This window comes from Lepidochelys kempii, chromosome 20 (genome assembly GCF_965140285.1).
Source record: "Lepidochelys kempii isolate rLepKem1 chromosome 20, rLepKem1.hap1, whole genome shotgun sequence".
NCBI lineage: Eukaryota > Metazoa > Chordata > Testudines > Cheloniidae > Lepidochelys > Lepidochelys kempii.
In genome coordinates this window covers 13,909,229-13,936,535 of record NC_136399.1, presented here as the reverse complement: position 1 = coordinate 13,936,535, position 27,307 = coordinate 13,909,229, and the positions used below count along the sequence as shown (strand labels likewise).

At 51.4% G+C, this 27,307-nt stretch overlaps 1 protein-coding gene across 4 annotated transcripts in view; it reads left to right on the top strand.

Annotated features, from left to right (window-relative positions):
* The first annotated feature begins 1,708 nt into the window (after positions 1-1,708).
* Positions 1,709-27,307, top strand: part of RAPGEF3 (Rap guanine nucleotide exchange factor 3) — a 98,114-nt gene continuing 72,515 nt past the window's right edge. For all 4 annotated transcript variants that reach the window (XM_073318543.2, XM_073318542.2, XM_073318541.2 and 1 more), the window contains exons 1-2: positions 1,709-2,019; positions 2,174-2,380. In XM_073318543.2, coding sequence (XP_073174644.2) covers positions 2,014-2,019; positions 2,174-2,380 — 213 coding nt within the window. In that variant the 5' untranslated portion in view covers positions 1,709-2,013. The remainder of the gene's footprint in view (positions 2,020-2,173; positions 2,381-27,307) is intronic.

Sequence of the window (27,307 nt, the reverse complement as noted above, 5' to 3'; positions counted from 1 at the left end):
AACTGGGGAGGAAAGGACTGTAAGCAGCAAAGCAGAGTAATGTGCCGGAGATGGACTTTGGATGTACAAAATGACCATAAATCACATGGCAGGAAAACAGAAGGGCACAGGAGGAACAACAGGAAGGAGTGAAATTTGGCAGCTCTCATCCAGACCATGTACTTGGGGCTGTATGAGCTAGTGTCTGCCCAGGGGAGGAGTAGAGACAGTCCCAAAGTCCAGCCTCATCACACATCCAGAGATCGACAAGGCTTCAGTGCCAGCCCATTGCCCCACATGCTGGCCCTTCCCATTGCCCCACATGCTGGCTCAGTGATTTGTTCTGCTGCACTCTCGGGGCCCAGCCTCTTCTCACTCCCACTGGTGTCCAACGGGAGTGGCAGCGCTGATGTCACTGAGTGATTCTGATGTAAAACGGGTGTGAATGAGATCAGAAGTAGGTCCTTGGCATGTGCATTGCACTGATTTGGCAGGAGGCCAAAGCCAGCACCTGTGTCCGGTCAGCATCTGTGTCTGGTTCTTGGGAGACCAGGAACCAGAGAGTAGCATCTCAGCGCTGGGTTCTAGATACTGCAGTGATGGGGGCCAGGTCAGCACCATGGATGGGGTTCCTGCATGGCAAGGAGGCAGGGCTGCTGGCTGCTATGCTCCTAGCCTTGGGCTTAAAGGGCACACTGGGGTTGTTACCAGGAGCAAGGGGACATGATCTAAGAATCTCTCTCACAGAACTGGCTCCCTCCAGCATTAGAGAGACACAAACGGAGCCTTTGCTCCCACAGCTGAGAATCTGGGTCTTAATGTCACTTGGCTATTTTCTCATGTGAATGGTTAGCTCCGCACTCCCATTTGTTGTCATTGGTACAGTCCCACCTGTGTAAAGGGCAGCCAGCCAGCGGTGAGAGCCTTGGAGCACTCTGGTGAGTCCAGGCATTCAGTTCACAGCACTGGATGGAGTACAATAGCTTTAACCAGTGAATTGTCCCGGGGGGTGCTGCTTTCGCTCAGCCCGGGGAGCGCTCAGTCTCTAGCCCAGCGGCCAGTTTTGTTTCATGGGACGCTGGATATTTTGTTTTTAAATTTCCAGAATAAAATTAACGGAAACAAAGTTTCTGGGTTTTGAAAAGTGTTTTTATACATTTCAGGTTTTTGTTGATTCACCAAAACACAGGAACATTGTGACCCGGATGAAGGTTCACTTTGGCTGAAAGGGCTTTTTAAAAATTTTCCTGGTCAAAAAAATGTAGAGGGAACAATGGGAGTGGCTCTGGTCACTAGCTCTGGGGTCATTTTGTATCCTGCAGGGCACGTGCAGCTCCAGCTGCTTTTAAGTTTGGGCCGGAATTTCACCTGCACAAACTTTAGAGCGAGGCTCCCACCCCTGGAGCCCGGAGCAGGGAGCTCGTTGGCTTCTGCTCTGGGCCCCAGCCGCTCGCAGAGGGGCGCGGCGTCCTCCCCGTCCCACTGGGCGAGCTGGGGGCAGCCCCACCCACTCCCGAGCCCTGGTGGGGAAAGGGAATCCCCGGCCCGTAGATGGGGCCATGGCCGAAGTCCCCTCCCCCGGCCCGCTCAGCCTGCCCCCAGCGCCCGGTCCCTCGGCGCGCTGCGCAGGGAGGGTTTCCACGGGCTGGGTGCGGACCGCCCCGGGGGCGTGGCGCTCGCAGGCCGGGCTGGAGGCTTTTTCAGCTGAGGAGTTTCGGGTCCTGTGCCAAGCGCTGGAGCGTCTGCTGCGCTCGCTCTCAGTTCTCCGCAGAGGGGAGGCGCAGCAGCCCGGAACGGAGCGTGTCTCCAGCCTGAGACAGGGCTCAGGGAGCAGGATCCCGGCCCCCACTGGTGCCCGAGAGCCATGGCTTTGCCCAGGGCATCCCTGGGGTCCTAAGCACCCCGACCCAAAAGGCGGGAGTGGTGGGGTTCTCTGCGCGCCAGTCCAGCTGTTCCTGGCACCCCCCTACTGGCTGGGGCAGCCGGCGGGACACCTGCCGGAGCCGGGCCCTATGCCAGGCTCAGCCGCGGGCCATGCAGGTGGGTGAGGCACCGAGAGGGGACGGGATACGGAGCGAGTTCGCTGCTGGCTGCGATTCATGCTGGGGTGGTGGAGGGCGGAGAAAGCGGAAAGCCTGGGGAGTTGGCCAGAGCCTGCCCTGGTTGAACTCCAAGGGTTTCTCTCTGCACACAGGTGGCCTGGGACAGGCAGGGCAGATGGCATGTCGGACCTCTCCTCGAGGACCTGCCAACGCCTCCAGGTGTGCTTGGAGACCCCGCTGCTGAAGGGCATCTGCTCTACCTGCTCCTGAAGAAGATGCACTTGTTCCGGAGCTACAGCTACCAGATCCAGCTGGAGGGTGAGGCGGGCAGCCTGCCCAGGATACAGGGCATCCGATGGGTAACTACTGAAGCTGCTTCGCGTTGCCTTGCCTGGTGTTTGTGAGAGCTGCAGGTGTCAGTGCCAAGGTGCTAGCAGGGCTCTGCTAGTGGGGAAGGGCGGGGAGGGGATGGTTTCTTGTGACAGGCTCTGGGTGCAGGAAGCTGGCACGGAGTAATGAAGGTTAGTCAGGTTGGAGCAAGGCTTTGTTTCATCCCTTGAGCCAATTGTGTAGCAATAACTCACTCGGTAACTGACTAGCAGAGCAAATTGACCTGGACATTGGCAAGTGTTTGGTGCCAGACAGTGGAACGCAGTTTCCAAGGATTCTATGGACAATTGTGGTTTCTGGGATTTAAGCAGCCAGGATTCTCTGAAACGTGTTTGACTGTAATATTCCCCTAGGATTCCGAGTCTAGCCTAATTCAGTCCAGCAGGTAATGGGGTAGAGTTAAATGGGAAAGGTGCAGGAATGCCACCTCTGCACCAATCCTTCCCCCACTCCTCTCCAGAACAGACACAAGGGCTGCAGTTGGGTAGACTGTCTCCATGCATGAATCCTTCCCTGGGGTGTGATTCTATGTTTTCCTGCAGTTTGGGGAGCCATTTATACTGTCAGCGCACATTCTAATTTGGTGGTATTTTACATCCACATGGCACTCGCTTTGCATGGCTGCACCTGACTGCACCAGGGCCAGGCAATGGGGAACTGGCCCCAATCCAGAGGGGAGAAGGGAGTTAGTCTCCATGGCCCAGTCAGGGCTTGGCCCCTCTGCTGAGACAGTTGTTGTTAGTGACACCCAACTAGGAACCCAGTTGAGACCCAGCAAACTTAGTGAACAGAGGAGCCTTCAAATCTGGAGTCAACAGTAATTTGTGGCAGTTTCCACTGCACTTCTGCTGCATCCTTCATAGTGTGTTGGGGGTCTCAGGACTGGTGCCTGAGGGCAGAGAGCGTGGGCTGGGGGTGGCACGAGGCTGATGGGAAGCAATCAAGAGGCAACGTGTGCTGGGAGCAAAGGGAATAAAACCTCAGGGAGGGAGCCTGCAGAGTGATGTTCATGTATGAAAGGCCAACCATGCATGGGATCCCTCAGCCAGGTTCAATGCTTTCCCATTTTAACAGCCCCTTCTCAGCAGAGTGTTCCCGCCCAAGCTGTTCCTCGTGTTTGTCAGATTCAGGGGGACTCTTGTGCTTGCTATTCCTGGAAGCCCTGCAGAGCCCTGACTCCAGGGGAGGAGGAGGGGTGGGGGTGGAGGAGTCTGTCCAGCACCATTACCAGGTCTGTGATGTGCCAAGCCAGCAGTATAGGGGTGGGGGGGATGAATGGGGGTCTCTGAGGGCAAAACTTGGCCTGCGGAACCTTAATTCCTGGTGACGGCACAACCAAGGGAAGATCCCTGGCGTGACTTTCTGGTCCCAGGATGGGGGGCTGCAGGGTCAGCAGTCAGAGAAAACAGCCTCCCCTTGTACACCTAAGCAAGGAGTCCTAAGGTGTCCCTTTCAGCACAGAACTGCACTGACATTTCCAAAGACAGTCTGATCTCCATGTGCGAGTCTCCAAATGGCCTAGGCCCTGCGCTGGGCTGGGAGAGCGGCATGGTACTCACTCCCTGGTGCTTCTTTCATGTTGGGTGATTTGGGGCAGGGCAAGGGACACCTCGGCAGACATGGCCTTAGCTGTTAGTGAAAGCATTTCCCAGGCGATTGCCCCAGCTTGTTCTCCAGGTTCAGCTCTCACTGAGGCATGAAATCAGACCTGTCCTATTGTGCTTCAGTGCACAGCGGCTGTAGTGAATGTTTAAGCAATCTACTTGACCATATCTTAGAGCATGTGAACAGGAAACACCTCTACACCAATCTCGGCACCAGCAAATAACCCACACTGTCTTTGCCACACAAGACGTTTCATGGGTAGGATTTCCCTTGAGTTTCTGCTTCTTCACGCTTAATTTTAAAAAGAAAAGGAGTACTTGTGGCACCTTAGAGACTAACCAATTTATTTGAGCATGAGCTTTCGTGAGCTACAGCTCACTTCATCGGATGCATACCGTGGAAACTGCAGCAGACTTTATATACACACACAGAGAATATGAAACAATACCTCCTCCCACCCCACTGTCCTGCTGGTAATAGCTTCTCTAAAGTGATCATCAGGTTGGGCCATTTCCAGCACAAATCCAGGTTCTCTCACCCTCCACCCCCCCACACAAATTCACTCTCCTGCTGGTGATAGCCCATCCAAAGTGACAACTCTTTACACAATGTGCATGATAATCAAGTTGGGCCATTTCCTGCACAAATCCAGGTTCTCTCACCCCCTGAGAGAACCTGGATTTGTGCAGGAAATGGCCCAACTTTATTATCATGCACATTGTGTAAAGAGTTGTCACTTTGGATGGGCTATCACCAGCAGGAGAGTGAATTTGTGTGGGGGGGGTGGAGGGTGAGAGAACCTGGATTTGTGCTGGAAATGGCCCAACCTGATGATCACTTTAGATAAGCTATTACCAGCAGGACAGTGGGGTGGGAGGAGGTATTGTTTCATATTCTCTGTGTGTGTATATAAAGTCTGCTGCAGTTTCCACGGTATGCATCCGATGAAGTGAGCTGTAGCTCACGAAAGCTCATGCTCAAATAAATTGGTTAGTCTCTAAGGTGCCACAAGTACTCCTTTTCTTTTTGCAAATACAGACTAACACGGCTGTTACTCTGAAACCTTAATTTTAAAACTGCTCTAATTTATGCTGTGCCTCTTATTATCCTCTTTGTGCCCTGGGAAGCAGAGAATAGCCATAGTGCAGTTCACCCCTTCCCCACCCTCCTCACTCCTGGCTGGTCCTTCCATGCCAGCGGCTGGGACCAGGGCTGTACTCTGGCAGGGAGAACCCCTGTGCAGGTGGCATTCCTGGTGTACATGAGAACTGGATCCCACAGCTTGAACACTGAGTCAGCCAGGGCTATCAGGTGCTATCCTGAGCACAGATTCATGGTGGCCTGGAAGGCTGTAGATATCAGGGATGCTCAGAACACATGCTCTGTTAACTGGCCCATCTCTCAAGTGTATCCATGTCTGAATTTCTTTGCTTCAGTTTCCTCCCCCTGTGGCGTCTAAGTAAGAGCTGGTGACATTTTTCAAACAAGTTTTTCATTAAAAAAAATGGCTATTTTTTTTCAAATATTCTTTTTTGTGGAAAATTGTCCATTTTTGTGATTTTAAAAAAAGTCATTTAAAATATTTTTGTTTCTTGTTTCCTTCCCCCTACCCCCCAGGTCTTTTAGAAAATACATACAAAATGATGGGTCTAAATTAGCTGTTAACACTCAAGAAAGAGATCGTTGAGTCATTGTGGATAGTTCTCTGAAAACATCTGCTCAATGTGCAGTGGCAGTCAAAAATGCTAACAATGTTAGGAACCATTAGGAAAGGGATAGATAATAAGACAGAAAATATCATATTGCCTCTGTATAAATTCATGGTATGCCCACACCTTGAATACTGTGTGTAGTTCTGGTCATCCCATCTCAAAAACGGTATATTAACATGGAAAAGGTACAGAGAAGCACAACAAATATGATTGGGGTATGGAACAGCGTCCATCTAAAGAGACCATAAAAAGACTGGGACTGTTCACTTTGGAAAAGAGACGACTAAGGGGGGATATGCGAGAGGTCTATGAGATAATGATGGGTGTGGAGAAAGTCAATAAGGAAGTGTTATTTATCCCTTCACATAACATGAGAACTAGGGGTCACCCAATGAAATTAATAGGCAACAGGTTTAAAACAAACAATAGGAAGTCCTTCTTTGCACAACACACACTCAACCTGGGGAACTCGTTGCCAAGGGAGGTTGTGAAGGAAGTATAAGTGGGTTTAAAAAAGAGTGAGAGAAGTTCATGGGGGACAGGTCCATCAATGGCTATTAGCCCAGATAGTCAGGGACACAACCCCATGCTCTGGGTGCCCCTAAATCTTTGACTGCTAGAAACTGGGAGTGGACGACAGGGGATTGATTCCTTGATAATTGCCCTGTTTGTTCATTCCTTCTGAAGCATCTGGCACTGGCCACTGTGGGAACACACGATACTGGGCTAGATGGACCATGGGTCTGACTCAGTATGGCCGTTTTTATGTTCTTAAAATCATTCGCCATCCGCCCCTGAAAATGCCTAGGTGGGAGGAGAATGGCAAAAGGAGGGGAGAAGATGGTGCTTTATAAGTTTATGAAGGGGCTGATATGGAGGGGTTGCCTGTGATAGTAGGGGACTGGATTTGATGACCCCGTCCTGTGTTCCTGCAAATGTGGAGGTGACAGGGGGAGAAGGCAGCAATGCTGCCTAAGGAGCTGGCTGGGCCTGGCATGGGAGCAGCAGCTTCCCCTGTGTTCTCTGTTGCTCTGGGAGACCCATCCCTTTGGAGCTGCCCTTGTGGCTCTGGGTAAACACCACAATCTTACCCTCTCTCTCAGCCAGCTTTTCAGCTTTGAGCGTTTGCAGTTGAACATCAACCTATGTGCTTTTCTGTGCCTGTCATTGTGGGGGGTGGGGAGGGGAAGTCATTTCAGAGAATCCTGTCAGGCTCTGGGGGTCTGAGATTCCCCTTGCCCCCACATGTATTTTGCCAAGACCTGGAATCCCTGAACTCTGGGATCGTATACAGCTCCAGGAGGGGCGCGGAGCCCTGGTTGAAGGTTCTGGGGAGGGTTCCATGGCCCAGGGCTGCAGAGGAAGGCACCCCGCATGGGTGGGCCTTACGCTGATTTCTTGCCATCCTGTTTGAGGCTGCGGAAGGGCGAGGGCCTTCACAAGAACCTTAAGGACTGAAATAGCTTTGTTATTGTCCCTGGGATCCCAAACAAAGGCCAGCGCGAGAGCAGAGCCGCGGTCCCAGGGCCTGGCCAGGTGCCCAGAGCTGCCGGATTTCTGGAGACAGACAGGATCTTGAGGCCCTTGCAGCCAGGCAGCAGGAAGATGGAAAAGGGTGACTCCTTAGGAAGCTGCCTGGAGACAGCAGCTGAAATGCTGGGACAAATTGGGCAGGGGCCAGGTGGGGATGCTCAGCAAGTCAGGGAGGGAGTGAGGTGAGCAGAGCAGGAGTCCTTGCAGAGAAAGCTGGGGCAAGGCAGGCAGTGGCGGGGCAGGCCAGTTGGGCGGGCGGTGGCTGGGCTGGGCGGGCAGTGGCTGGGCTGGGCAGCTGGGCGGGCGGGCAGTGGTGGGGCTGGAAGGGCAGTGGTGGGGAGAGCCAGCTGGGCGGGTGGCATTGGAGCACCCAGGCACTGAGTAGGGGTGTTTGGGAAGTGCTATGGCAGCAAAAGGAGAGTGGCACAAACCTGCTTTGGATACAAAGGTCCCTTTGGGCGTCCAGGGAAACCACTCACTGGGAATGTCACTAGAGTGAATGGGGGACAGTTCTAGAGCTGGTTGAATAATGAGAAAATCCTGGGTCTTCTGTGAATTAAAGTGCCCACTTCCTTTCCTTGTTCCTCACTGGATTCCAGGTGGCTGCCAGGCACTGGTGTGGTGAACACATTTGTGAATCTTGAAAAGTTTCTCTGGTTTTAGTGCAGTGCTGAGTTATGTGAAAACCCATGCTGGAAAGTGTGTTAGTTGCTCTTCTCTTTAAAATGGTTTCAGCTGGTTTGGAAAGGAGGGAGCGATTCGATCAGGGACTGGCAGCCAGGACTCCTGGGTTCCATGGCTATGTGTCATTGGGGAAGACACTTGTACTCTCTGTGCCTTGGTTTCCCCATCTCTAACATGAGGATAATGCTTTCCAGCCTCACAGGAGGGGCTATTTCTGAAGCACTAGTGGCCTTCTAATGAACAGCACTAGCACAAGGCAGGGCATTGTTCTGTGTTTGTGGAGAGTTGACCCCAGGAGCTTAGCTGCTGCTCCTTATCCCTCCAGCTGCCCCAGGGGGTAACTCCTGCCCCGCTGCAAGCCTGCCTCTTATTTGTAAACATTTGCTTCATAATTAATTACAGGTGCGTTTCCTGCTCCATAAACCAGTCACGAGCTCAGGAATGTTTGTACAGGGAGTGACAATCTTGGTACCCAGAGGGCGACTCAGAGGCTTGGGAGAGCTGGAGGGTTTGGGGAGCTGCTGAGCATGGGGGTGTTTGGGGCCCTCTTCCCAAGTGCCTTGCTCAGGCCAGGTGGGAGGGGAAGTGAGGGGTCGAGTTAGGGTCCCCCAGACCTTGTAAAACATTTTTTTAAAATCTCAGTTTTTCACTCTCCATGAACCCTCTCCTCCTCCCCCACTGAGCAGAAACAGCAAGGGCCATTTGGCTCCTATTTGAGGATTCCCCATGGCTCACTGGAGCGGTGGGCTCAGTTTTTGCTGCATTCATTGACGCAGCATTTGTGGACCCCAGGCATGGGTCAGGCGGGGGAGGACAAGAAGAAAGGAAAGGTTCTTTGGGTAATTATACTTGCCTCTTGACATCATTAATTGGAGGGTCCTGTAACCCACCTCCCCCATCTGTCTGCTGCTTACTCTCTCTGTCTCTCCCTCTCCCCTGTCCTTTAGGCACCCCCATGACAGTCTAACACAATGGTTCTTAACCTTCTGGGGTCAGGACCCATTTGTCAGTGTTGATGATCTGTTGCGACCCAGTAAATAGTCTGTGGGTGGAGGCCCTGGGATGGTTTCAGTGAGATCCTGTCCCCCCTGGGGGGTTGGGTCCTGCCTGGCACTCATCCCACAGTGGCAGCTCCTGCAGCTCCTGTGCTGTGGGGCTGGGCTTGGCTCTCAGCTCCAGGCATTGCAATCTCCGGGGCTGGAACACCGCTCGGCTTTGGCCCCATCCCCCTGACTGGACCCAATGTGTGTGAGTGGATTTGTGACCTGGCTCATGGGGTTGCAGTGCCACTCACTCACATTTGGCCTACCCAGACTTCCGTCATTATGACAGCTGGGCCAAACCTGAGTGGTGCTGGGACCCTGGAGGTTGCAGTGTCTGGAGCAGGGAGGCGAGCCCAGCCAGCCCCATGGGACAGGAGCCACCGGAGCTGTCATGCCACCCCTTGAAACATTCTGGTGACCCAATTTCAGGTCTCCACCCCGGGGTTGAAGAGCCCGGGTCTAACAGGTGGAATGAGGGTTGGTGTGTGTTGCTCTCCATGGAGGCAGGGTCTGGAGAAGATCAGAACAATGCTTCCCTCTGACAATGGAACTGGGGGGGATGTGTTCGAGTGGCCATGGGTGAAAGGGGACCAGATAGGGGACGGGGCCTTTTAGCCTCTCCAGCACTGTTCTGTCAAAGGACTAGATGGGCCAGGAGCTGCTCACCCACCCTGGAGTTCATCGCCGACACTGGAGATGGGAAAGGGCCATGAAGCTGTTTTCTCCTTCTTCTAAATCAGTGATTCTCAACCTGCAGCCCACAGGCTGCTTGCGGCCCAATCAGCACAGAGCTGCGGCCCATGTGACATTCTCAGATCCATAGAGATAGTACTGGATGCGGCCCACATAACACATTGTGGGCCACATATGCAGCCCACAGTGGTAAATAGGTTGAGAATCACTGCCCTAAATGATGTTTCTAAGTGAAGTTTGAACTTTCAATACAATTTTGAAGGGAGCTCCAGATTCTGCCTAGCCCAGTGCCTGCCCACAGGCCCAGTGCCTGTGCTGCCGGAATTGCCTCTGTCATTAGCACGAGAGACCAGGTGGATGAGCACCAAGGAGTTAATAAGGATGCCAGTGAATAGCCAATGTGAGACCCCCATCCTGGGCTGGGGATCCCTCTTGTGCTCTCTGGGTTAATGTTAGAAGCTCACTCCAGTCTTGTCTAATACAACACATAGAAAACAGGTCTGACAGGTCCCTTCAGCTCTGCTTCAGGCCCTGGTTTACTCAGTGCACGTTGGCCCCAGCTGGCGGTAGATGAAAGGTGGTATTTTTACAGGACACACTGATGTTCAGCAGGGATAAGCTAGTGCAGTGGTCCCCAAACTTTTTAGGGTCGTGCCTCCCCTTCCCCCCCGTCTGCGGCCCCCTGCAGCCAGGACCAGGAACGGGGCTGTGGCTCTGGGGGAGGGGAGGCATGGACAGGATGGGATAAGGGGGCCTAGGCTGGGGCCACAGCTGGGGATGGGTCTGGGTCTAGGTCTGGAGTCATGTCCAGGGGCCAAGGCTGGGGTCAAGAGCAGAGTCACAGCCGGGCTGTGGTGGGGGCCTGAATCGTGCCGAGGCTGGGAACGGGGTCAGGCATGGGGCTGGGAGCCGCAGCTGGGGGCAGGGCGGAGTTGGGTGGTGCTCATAGTTTGGGGGCCTCTGCATTAGAGACTGGAGACATAGGTGAATGAGTGCACCAGGGCCCCTGAGGAGCTACACAATGGCCTCGCCTCTGAGCCGGGTTCAGAGGAGTTCTTGAAGTGAACCTGAAACCAAAAATACTTGGGGCTGTATTGTGAGCTCCCTGTGCACATGGATGAGCACTGCCTTCTTCGCCGGGTCTCATGGTGTGAATAACTGCTCCCCCTTGGGGCTAGACTGTGCCCCACAGCTCAGCCCTGTGTAGGTCCAGCACAGTTCCAAGCGCTCCCAGCTCCCATTTGCTTAGGGTGACCATATTTTCCCAAAGGGAAAATGGGACAATTCTGGGCTGGCCCGAGGCCTCCCTCCCCCCTGGTGGGCGTGAGGCCGGCCTCATGGGACCGGTGGTCCGAGCCTCCCTGCTGCCCACCCACGTGTAGGGCCAGTCCGAGTCGTCCGCCCCGGCCTGCTGCCTGCCTATGCGAAGGGCTGTCTGAGGCCCCCCTCTGTACACGGGGTGGGCTGGCCAACCCAAGCCACTCCCCCTAGCCTCCAGCGTGCTCCCCCTCCTCGCCCCAGTATGTTCCTCCACGTCCCACTAGGGATGATCAGGTGGCAAGAACAAATGGGACAAATGTCCCATTTTGTCAAAAAAGTTGGGACGGCCGTGACGGGGCCTAAAAAAGGGACTGTTCCGGCCCAAACGAGATGTATTGTCACCTGCTCTGCTCTGGGGCAGGAGTAGGTCACTTCACCCTTTCCAGGGCACAGTTTACTGCCCCTGCAGGCCTGGACAGGGAAGAGGGATAGCTCAGTGGTTTGAGCATTGGCCTGCTAAACCCAGTGTTGTGACTTCAATTCCTGATGGGGGCCATTTAGGGATCTGGGGCAAAAATTGGGGATCGGTCCTGCTTTGACCAGGGGGTTGGACTAGATGACCTCCTGAGGTCCCTTCCAACCCGGATATTCTGTGACAGCTCTGGCAGGGGAGAGCCGCTGTGGGCACAGGCACTGACTTTTATTTTTCCCAGTGGGGGCTCCACCCCCACTCTGCCCTGAAGCCCTATCCCCACTCCGCCTCCTCCCGTAAGGCCCTGCCCTCGCACCACCTCTTCCCATACCTGTTCTGCTCCTTCCCCCGAGGCCGCCTGCCCGCTGATTGCTGCTCTCCGCCCTTCCACGAGTGCCTCTCACCGAACCGCTGATGGGTGGTCCTGCCAAACAGCTGTGGCTGGGGGGTGCCTAGCACTCCCCCTTTTTTTTTTTCTGAGTTGGAGTCTGAGCCTATGGCTGTGGGAGAAGGTCACAAGTGTGAAGATGGCCTCCCCATGGGGGATGGAGAGAGCCTGAGTTCCCCTCAGTAGTCCGCCCCACCATATGTTCCCACAAGGATCTGGAGCCTGGGCATGGCTGGGGGACTCCAGCATGGCGCAAACTGCATAGAAGCTATGCCTGTATTGCAGCCATGACCTGCGGTGCCTGTGGCAGATGGGAGGCATGTCAGGTGATCACAGATAACGATTTCTGAGTCATCAGGATGTTCCTGGGCCACGCCCGCTCTGCTCATAAAGGATTGGCACACGATGCTGCTTGGGCAGAGTCAGCAGAACCGATGCTGTCATGCCACACATGGGGCGGCGGGATCAGGAAGTGCAGCTGCAGCTGGGAGCCTTGGTGCTTCAGCAAGGAGTGAGGGATGAAGCTGTGCCTGATGCTGGTTGCAGGGATTTGCAGTTAGTGGGGATGGTCAGAGTGAGCTCGGTGGAGCTGTGTGTGCAGAGCCTGCTCCTGGAGTGGAAGCCCACCCCAGCTTGGCTTGTTCTACATGTTATTTCAGTGCAGCCGGAGAGGCACCATTTCAGATTTGGAGGAGAGGGGCAACTTTAACCGTGATTCCAGGGGCTATGTAGGCACCTGAAAACTCCAGTAGTTTTTTCAGATAATGACAGAAATAAGCTGACAGGAGCATTGTATCTAATTCCTATATAAGGAAAGAAAAATAAATATTAGACCCACTCAGTTCTAATACGAACATGGTCTGACAGCTTGTGTCAAGTTACTTAAGGGTCACTGGTTAGGTTTAAAATTGTAATGTATATTCTTACTTTGTTACTACCTCTTGAATACAATAGTTGAAATAATTATAGAAAAATCTAGAAGACTTTCTATCACTTTTTTGCAGTTCACAAAGCTTGGAATAGATCATTTAACTTTTGGAAACACCCTAGTAGGGCAAGGCCCCGTGAGTTTAGATTGCACCTGCCTGGGGCTCTAGGGGTGCTGCCCAATACAAATAATACACTAGAAATTCACTTTAAACAGGAGTGAAACTGACACTTTAAAGTCATTTTCAAAGTATTGTCAACCCCAAATGTTCAAAATCATGAGCCAGGCTCACCAAAATCATGAGATTGGCTTTAAAATCATGAGATTATGTAAAAACAATAAGTTTGATGAGGGGCCACAGGGACGTGCCAGCTGCTTTCAGGAGTGGTGCAGGGCCAGGGCAGGCAGGGAGCCTGCCTTAGCCCCACTGTGCCGCCGGACTTTTAGCCCCTAAAATCTCCCAGGTTTCAGAGTAGCAGTCGTGTTAGTCTGTATTTTCCACTGAATGCATCCAATGAAGTGAGCTGTAGCTTATGAAAGCTTATGCTCAAATAAATTTGTTAGTCTCTAAGGTGCCACAAGTCCTCCTTTTCTTTTTGTAAAATCTCCCAGTTTGGCTTCAGTAGGAGATAGGGCCTGATTCCAGGAGACTCCTGGTGAAGCCGGGAGGGTTGGCAACCCTACACAGGGCCATCACAACCAGACATCTCTGGAATGTAAGAGAAGTTCACAGTCTGTCCCTCACATGTCCCAGGCCTCCTGCCCAGGCCCTGGTTGCACTGCAGGGATGCTGCAGGTTGGTCACTGACTCTGGCGGTGGCCACATGCCTTCAGGTTCTAGGTGGCAGGACCTTCTTCCCAGCATGCCCCCCCCCCGTTGGGGTTACGACTCCCCCCACCCCCAGTCTGGCCTGCAAGGCCCTTTGGCTAGGGGAGTCTCCCTGCACTGGGCACACTGCCCAGGGTCCCCCCGTTTGCTCTCCCCAGCTGCTCACTGCACCCGGTTCCAGACTGCTCCAGCCCCAGCTCTACTCTGTCTCCAGCTCAGCTCCCTGGGCTGCTCCTCTGGCCCTGGCCGGTGCAGCTCTGCTTCTCCAGCTCAGCTCAGGCTGCTACTCTCTCCTTAGCTCAGCCCCGCTCTGTTCCAGGCAATTCCAGTTCATACAGAGGACGGCCTCTCCTGACTGCCTCATTAGCCTGCCCACCCTGTCAATCAGGCTGACCTAGAGCATTGATCTCTCCCCATTGCCCCTGGGGACTGTCAGTCTCAGGGTCCTGGCTTCCCATTGACCCTTCCCCTTTCTTTTGGTACTGGAAGATCATAGAATCATAGAAGATTAGGGTTGGAAGAGACCTCAGGAGGTCATCTAGTCCAACCCCCTGCTCAAAGTGGGACCAACCCCAACTGAATCATCCCAGCCAGGGCTTTGTCAAGCTGGGTCTTAAAAACCCCTAAGGATGGAGATTCCACCACCTTCCTAGGGAACCCATTCCAGTGCTTCACCACCCTCCTAGTGAAATAGTGGTTCCTAATATCCAACCTAGACCTCCCCCACTGCAACTTAAGACCATTACTCCTTGTTCTGTCATCTGCCACCACAGAACAGCTGAGCTGCGTCCTCTTTGGAACCCCCCTTCAGGTAGTTGAAGACTGCTATCAAATCCCCTCTCACACTTCTCCTCTGCAGACTAAATAAGCCCAGTTCCCTCAGCCTCTCCTCATAAGTCATGTGCCCCAGCCCCCTAATAATTTTCATTGCCCTCCACTGGACTCTCTCCAATTTGTCCACATCCTTTCTGTAGTGGGGAGCCCAAAACTGGATGCAATACTCCAGATATGGCCTCACCAGTGCCAAATAGAGGGGAATAATAATTCCCGTTATGCCGTTAGCCTTCTTGGCAAGAAGTGCACACTGTTGACTCATATCTAGCTTCTTGTCCACTATAATCCCCAGGTCCTTTTCTGCAGAACTGCCGCTTAGCCAGTTGGTCCCCAGCCTGTAGCAGTGCATGGGATTCTCCCTTCCTAAGTATAGGACTCTGCACTTGTCCTTGTTGAACCTCATCAGATTTCTTTTGGCACAATCCTCCAATTTGTCTAGGTCACTCTGGACCCTATCCCTACCCTCCAGAATATCTACCTCTCCCCACAGCTTAGTGTCATCCACGAACTTGCTGAGGGTGAAATCCATCCCATCATCCAGATCATTAATGAAGATGTTGAACAAAACCAGCCCCAGGACCGACCTCTGGGGCACTCCGCTTGATACCAGCTGCCAACTAGACACTGAGCCATTGATCACTACCCTTTGAGCCTGACGATCTAGCCAGCTTTCTATCCACCTTACAATCCATTCATCCAATCCATACTTTTAAAATTTGCCTGCAAGAATACCATGGGAGACCATATCAAAAGCTTTGCTAAAGTCAAGATATATTACATCCATCGCTTTCCCCATATCCACAGAGCCATCTCATCATAGAAGGCAATCAGGTTGGTCAGGCATGACTTGTCCTTGGTAAATCCATGTTGACTGTTCCTGATCACCTTCCTCTCCTCCAAGTGCTTCAAATGGATTCCTTGAGGACCTTCTCCATGATTTTTCCGGGGACTGGGGTGAGGCTGACCAGTCTGTAGTTCCCCGTATTCGCCTTCTTCCCTTTTTTAAAGATGGGCACTATATTTGCCTTTTTCCAATCATCCAGGACCTCCCCATATTGCCACGAGTTTTCAAAGATAATGGCCAATGGCTCTGCAATCACATCAGCCAACTCCCTCCGCACCCTCGGATGCATTAGATCCAGACGCATGTACTGGATCACCTATGAACCTGCTGCACTTCATCTGTAATTGCCAGGAAAACATTATCAAATAGTTATTGAAAACCCAAATAAAACGCTGATGCCAAACAAAGTGGTGTCCCTGGAGCTGGCTTACCGAGCACAGGCAGTGCTTACTACTAGGCAAGGACTCTGGATATTTTAGTGTCTTGGGGAAACTGCAGGGTCCCTGCAGCTTCCTGCGAGAGGAGTGGGTGCTGTTCTAGATGGTGTCTCTTGCTCAGTGACCAGCTGGTGCTGGCTCTCAAGAGGGACTCTCCCACTTTCAGTAACTGACGTACATCCAGCAGTGAGTCTCAAACCAGACCTCCAGGAAACGTGAACTTTTCCTGAAAGAAGTGGGCTGTGCCATCACCAGGCATAAAGAATGCACAGATAGAGCTAAATGGGGACCACTTTCACTAGCAAGCACAGGGGCTCCATGGATCTGCGGCATCCTGTCCCCACTACTGCCCATTCTGTACAGTGCCAGAGCTTTGGGCTACCTCACTGAAAAGGGTCATCTCTGGACATGAACCAAAGGATGGGAAAATGCTTTCCAGCAATTGAACTCACTCAGTGCTTCCTTCGCTAGCTGAGATATCTTCTGACCCCCACTGCCATGGTCAGCACTCTTGGAAACCAGGAGGACGAGAGAGAGAGTATTTGTACCAGTGGGAGCTGAAGAGGGACATGGTGTTGTCACATGAGGAGATCTCTTGGCCACAAGTCCTCTTTTCATTTCCTCTTTGAGGAAGAATGTATCTTTCAAATCGTCCATGCAACTTGGGAGCAACTCAGGGCCCCACAGGATAACTGGCTTTGCACTCACATCATTTCCTCCTCCTCTCAGGAGCTCTCGGAAACTCCAATGCTGTGTGGAGTCTGGCTGCAAGCCCTGCTTAGGGACAGGGCAGTGAAAACATCTGCATCATGGCAGCACTGCCAAGGGGCTTGCCGAGATCTGGTAAATCAGAGAACTAGGAGATCACATTATCATTTTCTCTACCACTTCTGAAGTGCACCCTTTTGTGGGGTATTTGAGAACTTCACGATGATGAGAGTAAATGTCCAATAGCATTGTTTGCAGCCAGATGGAAAGATGCCAGAGACAGAGCTGAGTTCCTTGGAGCAGGGTCATTCGTCCCAACACCATTCTACAGGCTGCAGGACCAATGGGCCAGATCCTGCACTGTGGTGCAGTGGCAGTGCAGATTCTGGACGGCCCTGGTGATGTGCCAGGTCTAGGGTGCTGAGTCCATGAACTGACTAAGTCACTTCTTTCTTATGCTGGTTTTCCATTGGGCCAGACCGGGGTGGGCAAACTTTTTGGCCCGAGGGCCACATCTGGGTATGGAAATTGTATGGCGGGCCTTGAATGCTCCCAAAATTGAAGGTTGGGGGGTGAGAGAGCCCCAGCTGAGGCTGCGGGCTCTGGGGTGGGGCTGGGGATGAGGGGTTGGGGGTGCAGGAGGGTGCTCTGGGCTGGGACCAAGGAGTTCGGAGGGCGAGATGGGGATCAGGACTGGGGCAGGGGGTTGGGGCATGAGAGGGGGCCAGGCTCTGGGTGGCGCTTACCTCAAGCAGCTCCCAGAAACAGCAGCATGTCTCCTCTCCGGCTCCTACATGTAGGTGAGCCCAGGCAGCTCTGTGTGCTGCCTTGTCTGCAGGCAGTACCCCTGCAGCTCCCATTGGTGGCAGTACCCCTGCAGCTCCCATTGGCTGCAGTCCCAGGCCAATGGGAGCTGTGGGGGCAGCATGTGGAGCCTTCTGGCTGCCCCTACGTATAGGAGCCAGAGAAGGGACATGCTGCTGCTTCCAGGAGCTGCATGGAGTGGGGCGAGCTCCCAACCCTGCTCCCCAGCTGGAGTGCTGGAGCAGGGCAAGCCCTAGACACTGCTCCCCAGCGGGAACTTGAGGGCTGGATTAAAATGCCTGGAGGGTCAGATATGGCCCCGGGGCCGTAGTTTGCCCACCGCTGGGCCAGACCCTCCTCAGATGAGGTAAATAAGTAAAGTCTAGTGAGGACAGGGGAGCTAGAGGGCCTTACACCAGCTGGGGATCATGCCTGCTGTTTGTCTTTATGAGATGAGAATCAGGCAAACTGAAGCAACTGCTCAGGCTGGTTATAGTGCAGGAATGTCCCCCTGCCTCCCCACCCCAGTGAGTGAAAAACAGATAAATCCTTGTTGCTGGATGATGTGACCCAGCAGAGACCAAGAGCCGATTGTGCAAAGATTGAAGTCAGTATCTGAAGTTGTTGTGGGGTTGCCATGGGAACTTGGGATTGACTCTCCTTTCTCTGCTCTTTCCAGTTTGCTCCTCATGCCGGTTATGTGGGAGGCAGGGTGTGCTGTGCCAGGGTGTGTGCTTTGCTGTCCTTTGGGCCCGTTATAACCGGAGGGTCATTTGGATGCACTGTGTAGCCAGGGCTAGGCTGCTGTGTTATGCCTGGTTTGTTCAAACACGGAGGGTCTGTCTCCACTGCAGCTGCATGTGAGCCATGAGCCTGGGTAACAGACACATGCTAGCTCTGCCTGATACTGAAAACAGCAGTGTGGATGTTGTGGCATAGGTGCTGGCTCGGGTTAGCCACCCGAGTACGGAGCCAGGTAGGCTTGGCTCAGACGGCTAACCTGTACCTCAATGTCCACACTGCTGTTTCTAGTGCCCTAGCTCAAGCAGAACTAGCGTGTGGCTGTCTACCCAGGCTGGGAAGCTCATGCCCATGTGCAATGTAGACATACATGGGGGGGCTCCTAGCATTGAGCTATACCAAGCTCGCCAGGCTAGAACATGTCATCGGCTCAGTCCATGTTGCTTCAGCCAGAAGTGCTGGGCTGGGAGCAGGGACCCCGTGTTAGATTCTCTGGGCTGGGGGAGGGAGAGGGAAGACAGTTCATTGGGGCTGGTCACTACAGTCCTTTCCAACCTCAGACTTTGCACATCTGTGCAGAAATGCAGTTACTTCAGTACTGCAGCTTTGTGTTACTTTGCACTGTGCACATTGTGGAAAGTCTTTGATTATTTGTCAGCTTGGAATGTAACCCTTCTGTCAGGTGGAGTCAGCAACTACAAGGGCCGGGTTCAATAACTAGGGATTCATCCTAACAATACAGAACAGAACTGGTTTGAGCCTCCACCCAGAAATCTGGGAAAATTAAACCCCACCTGTGGGTGTCTCTAAGGCCAGGTCTACACTACAGAGTTTTGTTGACCAAAGTTATGCTGCTTTAATTAAACCGCTGTTGTATCTCCTTGTGTCAGCAGAGTGCATCCACACTAGCAGCTCTTGCATCGATATAGAGAGCAGTGCACTGTGGGTAGCTATCTCACTGTGCAACGGGCTGTAGGGTGCTTTGGGAAAAGTTTACAATGCCTCATGGGGCATTACAATGCCTCACATGATGCAGTGAGAGACAAAAATACATTCTTTTTAAAAGTGGAAGTTAAATCTTGGGGAGGAAAATAGAAAGGAGTGAAATGTAAAAATATAATTAGGAAGGCCAAAAAAGAATTTGAAGAACAGCTAGCCAAAGACTCAAAAAGTAATAGCAAAATTTTTTTAAGTACATGAGAAGCAGGAAGCCTGCTAAATAAACAACCAGTGGGGCCACTGGATGATTGAGATCATAAAGGAGCACTCAAGAATGATAAGGCCACTGCGGAGAAATTAAAATGAATTCTTTGCATTGGTCTTCACAGCTGAGGATGTGAGGGAAATTCCCAAACCTGACCCATTCTTTTTAGGTGACAAATTTGAGGAACTGTCACAGATTGATGTGTCATTAGAGGAGGTTTTGGAACAAATTGATAAACTAAACAGGAATAAGTCACCAGGACCAGATGGTATTCACCGAAGAGTTCTGAAGGAACTCAAATGTAAAATTGCACAATTACTAATTGAAGTTTGTAACCTATCATTTAAATCAGCTTCTGTACCAAAGGACTGGAGGATAACTAATGTGATGCCAATATTAAAAACGCGCTCCAGAGGTGATCCTGGCAATTACAGGTCGGTAAGCCTGACTTCAGTACCGGGCAAACTGGTTGAAACTATAGTAAAGAACAAAATTGTCAGACACATAGATGAACATAATTTGTTGGGGAAGTGTCAACATGCTTTTTGTAAAGGGAAATCATGCCTCACCAATCTACTTGAATTCTTTGAGGGAATCAACAAGCATGTGGACAGGGGGGAACCAGTGGATACAGTGTACTTAGATTTTTCAGAAAGTTTTTGTCAAGGTCCCTCACCAAAGGCTCTTAAGCAAAGTAAGCTGTCATGAGATAAGAGGGAAGGTCCTCTCATGAATTGGTAACTGGTTAAAAGGTAGGAAACAAAGGGTAGGAATAAATGGTCAGTTTTCAGAATGGAGAGAAGTAAATAGTGGTGTCCACTAGAGGTCTGTACTGGGACCAGTCCTATTCAACATATTCATAAATGATCTGGAAAAAGGGGTAAACAGTGAGGTGGCAAAATTTGCAGATGATACAAAACTACTCAAGATAGTGAAATCCCAAGCAGATTGCAAAGCGCTACAAAACTGGGTGACTGGGCAACAAAATGTCAGATGAAAACATCCCAACTATACATATAAAATGATAGGGTCTACATTAGCAGTTACCACTTAAGAAAGAGATCTTGGAGTCATTGTGGATAAATCTCTGAAAACATCCACTCAATGTGCAGCGGCAATCAAAAAAGCTAACAATGTTGGGAATCATTAAGAAAGGGATAGAAAATATCATATTGCTTCTGTGTAAACCTATGACATGCCCACATCTTGAATACTGCTTCAAGATGTGGTTTCCTCATCTCAGAAAAGATATATTGGAATTGGAAAAGGTTCCAAAAAGGACAACAAAAATGATTAGGGGTATGGAACAGCTTCCATATGAGGAGCAATTAATAAGACTGGGACTTTTCAGCTTGGAAAAGAGACGACTAAGGGGGGATATGATAGAGGTCTATAAAATCATGACTGGTGTGGAGAAAGGAAATAAGGAAGTGTTATTTACTCCATCTCATAACACAAGAACTGGGGGGGGTCACCAAATGAAATTAATATGCAGCAGGTTTAAAACAAACAAAAGGAAGTATTTTTTTCACACAACACACAGTAAACCTGTGGAACTCCTTACCAGAGGATGTTGTGAAGGCCAAGACTATAAACAGGATTAAAAAAAGAACTACATAAGTTCATGGAGGACAGGTCCATTCATGGCTATTAGCCAAGATGGGCAGGGATAGTGTCCCTAGCCTCTGTTTGCCAGAAGCTGTGAATGGGCGAGAGGGGATGGATCACTTGGTGATTACCGGTTCTGTTCATTCCCTCTGGGGCACCTGGCATTGGCCACTGTCGGAAGACAGGATACTGGGCTAGATGGACCTTTGGTCTGACCTTGTATGGCTGTTCTTATGTAGGTTTCTCAATCCCATTGTTCCATGGGCATCCTACTAGATTGGTGCCAGCCACTTTTCAACTAAAACATATGTTGTGGGGGAGAGAGTGTGTGTGTGAGTGAGTGTGAGAGAGAGAGAGAGAGAGAGAGAGAAACAGGGTATGTGTTGGGGAAGTGTATGTGTTGAGGGAGAGCGTGTCAGCATGCTGTCTCTAAATTCAGACAGCAGCCTGAGCAACCAATCCGGGGGTGGAGGGAGACCTCCCCCCTACATCAGCCCCCAGCTCTGCACAGCACAGCACTCTCCCCACCACCTTCCTTGCAGCAGCAACCCATTCTACCTGCCTGCTGCTCTGTTCCTAGTGCTGGGAAGAGCAGGATTCCACATTATTGTTTCTTTGATTCCCTCCGAGTTCTCCCATAGCCTCCTGAGCTGCCAGGAGCGGCATCTTCAGTAGCTCTGCGAGCTCTCCTTGCTGAGGAATGTCAAAGCTTCCAGCAGTGAGCAGAACGGTCACAGCGGGCATTATGGGATACTGGGGGAGGCCAGTTATGTAGACATAATGAACGGCAGCATCTACACTGACGTGTTGTCACTCTAACTTTGCTGCAATAAGCTCTATGCCTCTTGTCGAGGTGGTTTTATTTTGTTGGCAAAACAGCAGAGTTTTGCCACCAAAAGTAGCTTTGTAGTGCACTCACCTCCCCTGCTTTGTTGGCAAAAGCTGCCTTTTGCCGACAAAACTGTGTAGTGTAGACAAGGCCTAAGGGGCAATACTTCCCCACTCGCAAGTCTGTGAAAAACAAAAGAAATCTTCTAATAAAAAGGGAAACATGGTGACAGATGATGTGGAAAAAGCTGAAGTACTCAATGCTTTTTTTCCCTGGGTCTTCACAGACAAGGTCAGCTCCCAGACTCCTGTAGTGGGCAGCACAGTATGGGGAGGAGGTGAGCAGCCCTCTGTGGTGAAAGAACAGGTTATGGACTATTTTAAAAAAAACTGGACATGCACAAGTCCATGGGTCCAGATCTAATGCATCGGAGGGCGCTGAGGGAGTTGGCTGATGTGATTGCAGAGCCATTGGCCATTATCTTTGAAAATTTGTGGCGATTGGGGACATCCCGGACGATTGGAAAAAGGCAAATATAGTGCCCATATTTTAAAAAAGGGAAGAAAGAGAACCCAGGAAACTACAGACGAGTCAGCCTCACTTCAGTCCCCGGCAAAAACATGGAGAAGGTCCTCAAGGAATCCATTTTGAAGCACTTAGAATCATAGAATATCAGAGTTGGAAGGGACCTCGGGAGGTCATCTAGTCCAACCCCCTGCTCAAAGCAGGACCGATCCCTAATTAAATCATCCCAGCCAGGGCTTTGTCAAGCCTGACCTTAAAAACTTCTAAGGAAGGAGATTCCACCACCTCCCTGGGTAACGCATTCCAGTCTTTCACCACCCTCCTATTGAAAAAGTTTTTCCTAATATCCAACCTAAATCTCCTCCACTGCAACTTGAGACCATTACTCCTTGTTCTGTCATCTGCTACCACTGAGAACAGTCTAGAGCCATCCTCTTTGGAACCCCCTTTCAGGCAGTTGAAAGCAGCTATCAAATCCCCCCTCATTCTTCTCTTCTGTAGACTAAACAATCCCAGTTCCCTCAGCCTCTCCTCATAAGTCATGTGTTCCAGTCCCCTAATCATTTTTGTTGCCCTCCGCTGGACTCTTTCCAATTTTTCCACATCCTTCTTGTAGTGTGGGGCCCAAAACTGAACACAGTACTCCAGATGAGGCCTCACCAGTGTCGAATAGAGGGGAACGATCATGTCCCTCGATCTGCTGGCAATGCCCCCACTTATACATCCCAAAATGCCACTGGCCTTCTTGGCAACAAGGGCACACTGTTGACTCATATCCAGCTTCTCGTCCACTGTAACCCCTAGGTCCTTTTCTGCAGAACTGCTGCCGAGCCATTCGGTCCCAATCTGTAGCGGTGCCTGGGATTCTTCCGTCCTAAGTGCAGGACTCTGCACTTGTCCTTGTTGAACCTCATCAGATTTCTTTTGGCCCAATCCTCCAATTTGCCTAGGTCCCTCTGTATCCTATCCCTACCCTCCAGCGTATCTACCTCTCCTCCCAGTTTAGTGTCATCTGCAAACTTTCTGAGGGTGCAATCCACACCATCCTCCAGATCATTTATGAAGATATTGAACAAAACTGGCCCGAGGACCAACCCTTGGGGCACTGTGCTTGATACTGGCTGCCAACTAGACATGGAGCCATTGATCACTACCCGTTGATGCTCAAATAGTATCTAAGATTCTTTCAGCAGCATCCATCAGGTGCATGCCCCCTCCTGCTGTTATCTTTATTGGCCTCTGGCATCCCTACCCTCTGCTTAGTAACTGAGATTCAGTTTAGGGGGAACCTCTCCGGGACAGGCTAAGTAGAGTCCTGTTGCCCTTCACTCATACAGTCAAGATAATATTTCATTCTTCTGCACTCAACACACTACTGTGAATTGTGACCTAGCGCCAGACAACATTGATCGCTTTGCCAAGCACGTCTGAAGAGCTCTGTGTAAGCCCGAAAGCTGATCTCTCCCACCAACAGAAGTTGGTCCAATAAAAGATATTACCTCACCCACCTTGTCCTGCTGAACACCTTGACAGAGTAGGTGTGTCTGTGCAAACAGGGTCTGTTCCTGAACTCTTTTCCCCCAGTGTCTCAGTTGCTGTCAGGGGAGAGCTTTTCAGGCTCTGCTTACAGAAAGAAACCACTAAGGATCCCATCAGTGTCCCCTGCTTGTCAGATTCTGTCCTGGTCAAGCTGGTGCCCCAGTGACAATGGGGTGAGTAGCAGAGGAGTGCTCTGTGAATGCACGTTGCCCTGTTGACTGGGAGATGTGGATGTTTGGGTGCCAGACAGGTTTTGCTGTCAGCCAGGCCGTGAGGCTGGAACTGCTGTGTACCTCGCTTAGCCAGACATCTGCACACAAGGTAGGGTAAAGGGGCTTGTGAATCTCCTGGCAGAAAGGGAAGTTAGAGTGACCGTCCATGCGTCTCTGAGCTGGCTCATGAAGCCAGCTTTGTGACCCATACCCTGGCCGATGGTACCCATGGGCTAGTCTTACTCTGGCAGGAAGGAACCTGTGTGTGAGGGGGAGCCGAGCAGAGGAGCTCCACTGCCCCACAGTGGAACAGGCCAGGGCTTTGCTGACCTGGCCTAGCATTGCCCATGCTAGGGCGGTGCTGCCTCAGCCTAGGAGCAGCATGGCCTCAGCAAGAGTGTTTGCTTGTGTAACCCTTCTGCCCATCAGAGTTGGCAGCAACAAGGGCCGGGTTCAGTATCTAGGGGTTCCATTCCAATAACAAAATGCAAAACTGGCTCGAGCCCCCACCCAGTGACCTGGGACAAATATATACCACCCCTGCTGGGTGCCTCTAAGAGGCAATACTTCCCCTCTCGCAAGCACAGAGTCTGAGTGTAGCAAAAGCCTTTTAATAACAGAGACAAACAATGTGGCATTATGTTGGGGAAACACCACCAACAGGATTCACAACCCATGAGGCAAAACCCACCCCAAGCAAATTGGGGCGTGTCCTTTCCCTTTGGCTCTTGAGTCCAGCAACCCCAAATCACCCAAAGTCCCGAAAGTCCAAGAACCCAAAAGTGTCTGTCCCTGGTCAGTGCAGCCCCAGAGTTCGAAAGTTTATCTGCAGAGTTTTACCTCCCAGCCTCGGTGGAAATGAGGGGGGGAGTTAAGGGGCACCTTACATGGTCCGAAGCCGATTGCCCCACCTCTCCGTGGGGCTCTGCTCTACCAGCCGTCCCACGAATTGCTCTGCTCTGCCAGCCGCTCCACTCCACCAGCCGTCCCGTGAGCTGCTCCAGCCGTCTCACAAACTGCTCTGCTCCACCAGCCATGAGCCGCTTTAGCCATCCTGTGAACTGCTCTGCAATATATTTTCACGCCCCCCCCCCCCACTACTTAACACAACACTCAGTGATTTCAGCTCTTTGTAATTTTAGCTCTTTTGTAATTTCAGCTTGTAATAGGGGAGCCTCAGTGCTGGTGCACCATAGACCCAAAGTGAATTCAGCTCAGCAGCCTGTAACTAAACTAGGGGCTAAGATTCGCGATATGACGGAGAGTCTGCCAAGATTCATCAAGCCCTTGGACCGCTACCCCTTCCTGCTTTTCCACGTGGGCACCACTGATACTGCCAAGAATGACCTTGAGCGGATCACTGCAGACTATGTGGCTCTGGGAAGGAGAATAAAGGAGTATGAGGAGCAAGTGGTGTTCTCGTCCATCCTCCCCGTGGAAGGAAAAGGCCGGGGTAGGGATCGTCGAATCGTGGAAGTCAATGAATGGCTACGCAGGTGGTGTCGGAGAGAAGGCTTTGGATTCTTCGACCATGGGATGGTGTTCCAAGAAGGAGGAGTGCTGGGCAGAGACGGGCTCCACTTAACGAAGAGACGGAAGAGTATCTTCGCGAGCAGGCTGGCTAACCTAGTGAGGAGGGTTTTAAACTAGGTTCACCAGGGGAAGGAGACCAAAGCCCTGAGGTAAGTGGGGAAGTGGGATACCGGGAGGAAGCACGAGCAGGAGTGTGTGATAGGGGAGGGCTCCTGCCTCATACTGAGAACAAGGGGCGATCAGCGGGTTATCTCAAGTGCCTATATACAAATGCACAAAGCCTGGGAAACAAGCAGGGAGAACTAGAGGTCCTGGCAAAGTCAGGGAATTATGATTTGATTGGAATAACGGAGACTTGGTGGGATAACTCGCATGACTGGAGTACTATCATGGATGGATATAAACTGTTCAGGAAGGACAGGGAGGCCAGAAAAGGTGCGGGAGTTGCACTGTATGTAAGGGAGTAGTATGACTGCTCAGAGCTCAAGTATGAAACTGCAGAAAAACCTGAGAGTCTCTGGATTAAGTTTAGAAGCCTGAGCAACAAGGGTAATGTCGTAGTGGGAGTCTGCTATAGACCACCGGACCAGGGGGATGAGGTGGACGAGGCTTTCTTCTGGCAAGTCGCAGAAGCTACTAGATCGCACGCCCTGGTTCTCATGGGCGACTTCAATCATCCTGATATCTGCTGGGAGAGCAATACAGCGGTGCACAGACAATCCAGGAAGTTTTTGGAAAATGTAGGGGACAATTTCCTGGTGCAAGTGCTGGAGGAACCAACTAGGGGCGGAGCTCTTCTTGACCTGCTGCTCACAAACTGAGAAGAATTAGTAGGGGAAGCAAAAGTGGATGGGAACCTGGGAGGCAGTGACCATAAGATGGTCGAGTTCAGGATCCTGACACAAGGAAGAAAGGAAAGCAGCAGAATATGGACCCTGGACTTCAGAAAAGCAGACTTTGAGTCCCTCCGGGAACTGATGGGCAAGATCCCCTGGGAGAATAACATGAGGGGGAAAAAAGTCCAGGAGAGCTGGCTGTATTTTAAAGAATCCTTATTGTGGTTACAGGGACGAACCATCCCGATGTGTAGAAAGAATAGTAAATATGGCAGGCGACCAGCTTGCCTTAACAGTGAAATCCTTGCTGATCTTAAACACAAAAAAGAGGCTTACAAGAAGTGGAAAATTGGACAAATGACCAGGGATGAGTATATAAATATTGCTTGGGCATAGAATCATAGAATCATAGAATATCAGGGTTGGAAGGGACCTCAGGAGGTCATCTAGTCCAACCCCCTGCTCAAAGCAGGACCAATCCCCAATTAAATCATCCCAGCCAGGACTTTGTCAAGCCTGACCTTAAAAACTTCTAAGGAAAGAGATTCTACCACCTCCCTAGGTAACGCATTCCAGTGTTTCACCACCCTCCTAGCAAAAAAGTTTTGCCTAATATCCAACCTAAACCTCCCCCGCTGCAACTTGAGACCATTACTCCTTGTCCTGTCCTCTTCTACCACTGAGAATAGTCTAGAACCATCCTCTCTGGAACCCCCTTTCAGGTAGTTGAAAGCAGCTATCAAATCCCCCCTCATTCTTCTCTTCTGCAGACTAAACAATCCCAGTTCCCTCAGCCTCTCCTCATAACTCATGTGTTCCAGACCCCTAATCATTTTTGTTGCCCTTTGCTGGACTCTCTCCAATTTATCCACATCCTTCTTGTAGTGTGGGGCCCAAAACAGGACACAGTACTCCAGATGAGGCCTCACCAATGTCGAATAGAGGGGGACGATCACGTCCCTCGATCTGCTGGCTATGCCCCTACTTATACATCCCAAAATGCCATTGGCCTTCTTGGCAACAAGGGCACACTGCTGGCTCATATCCAGCTTCTCGTCCACTGTCACCCGTAGGTCCTTCTCTGCAGAACTGCTG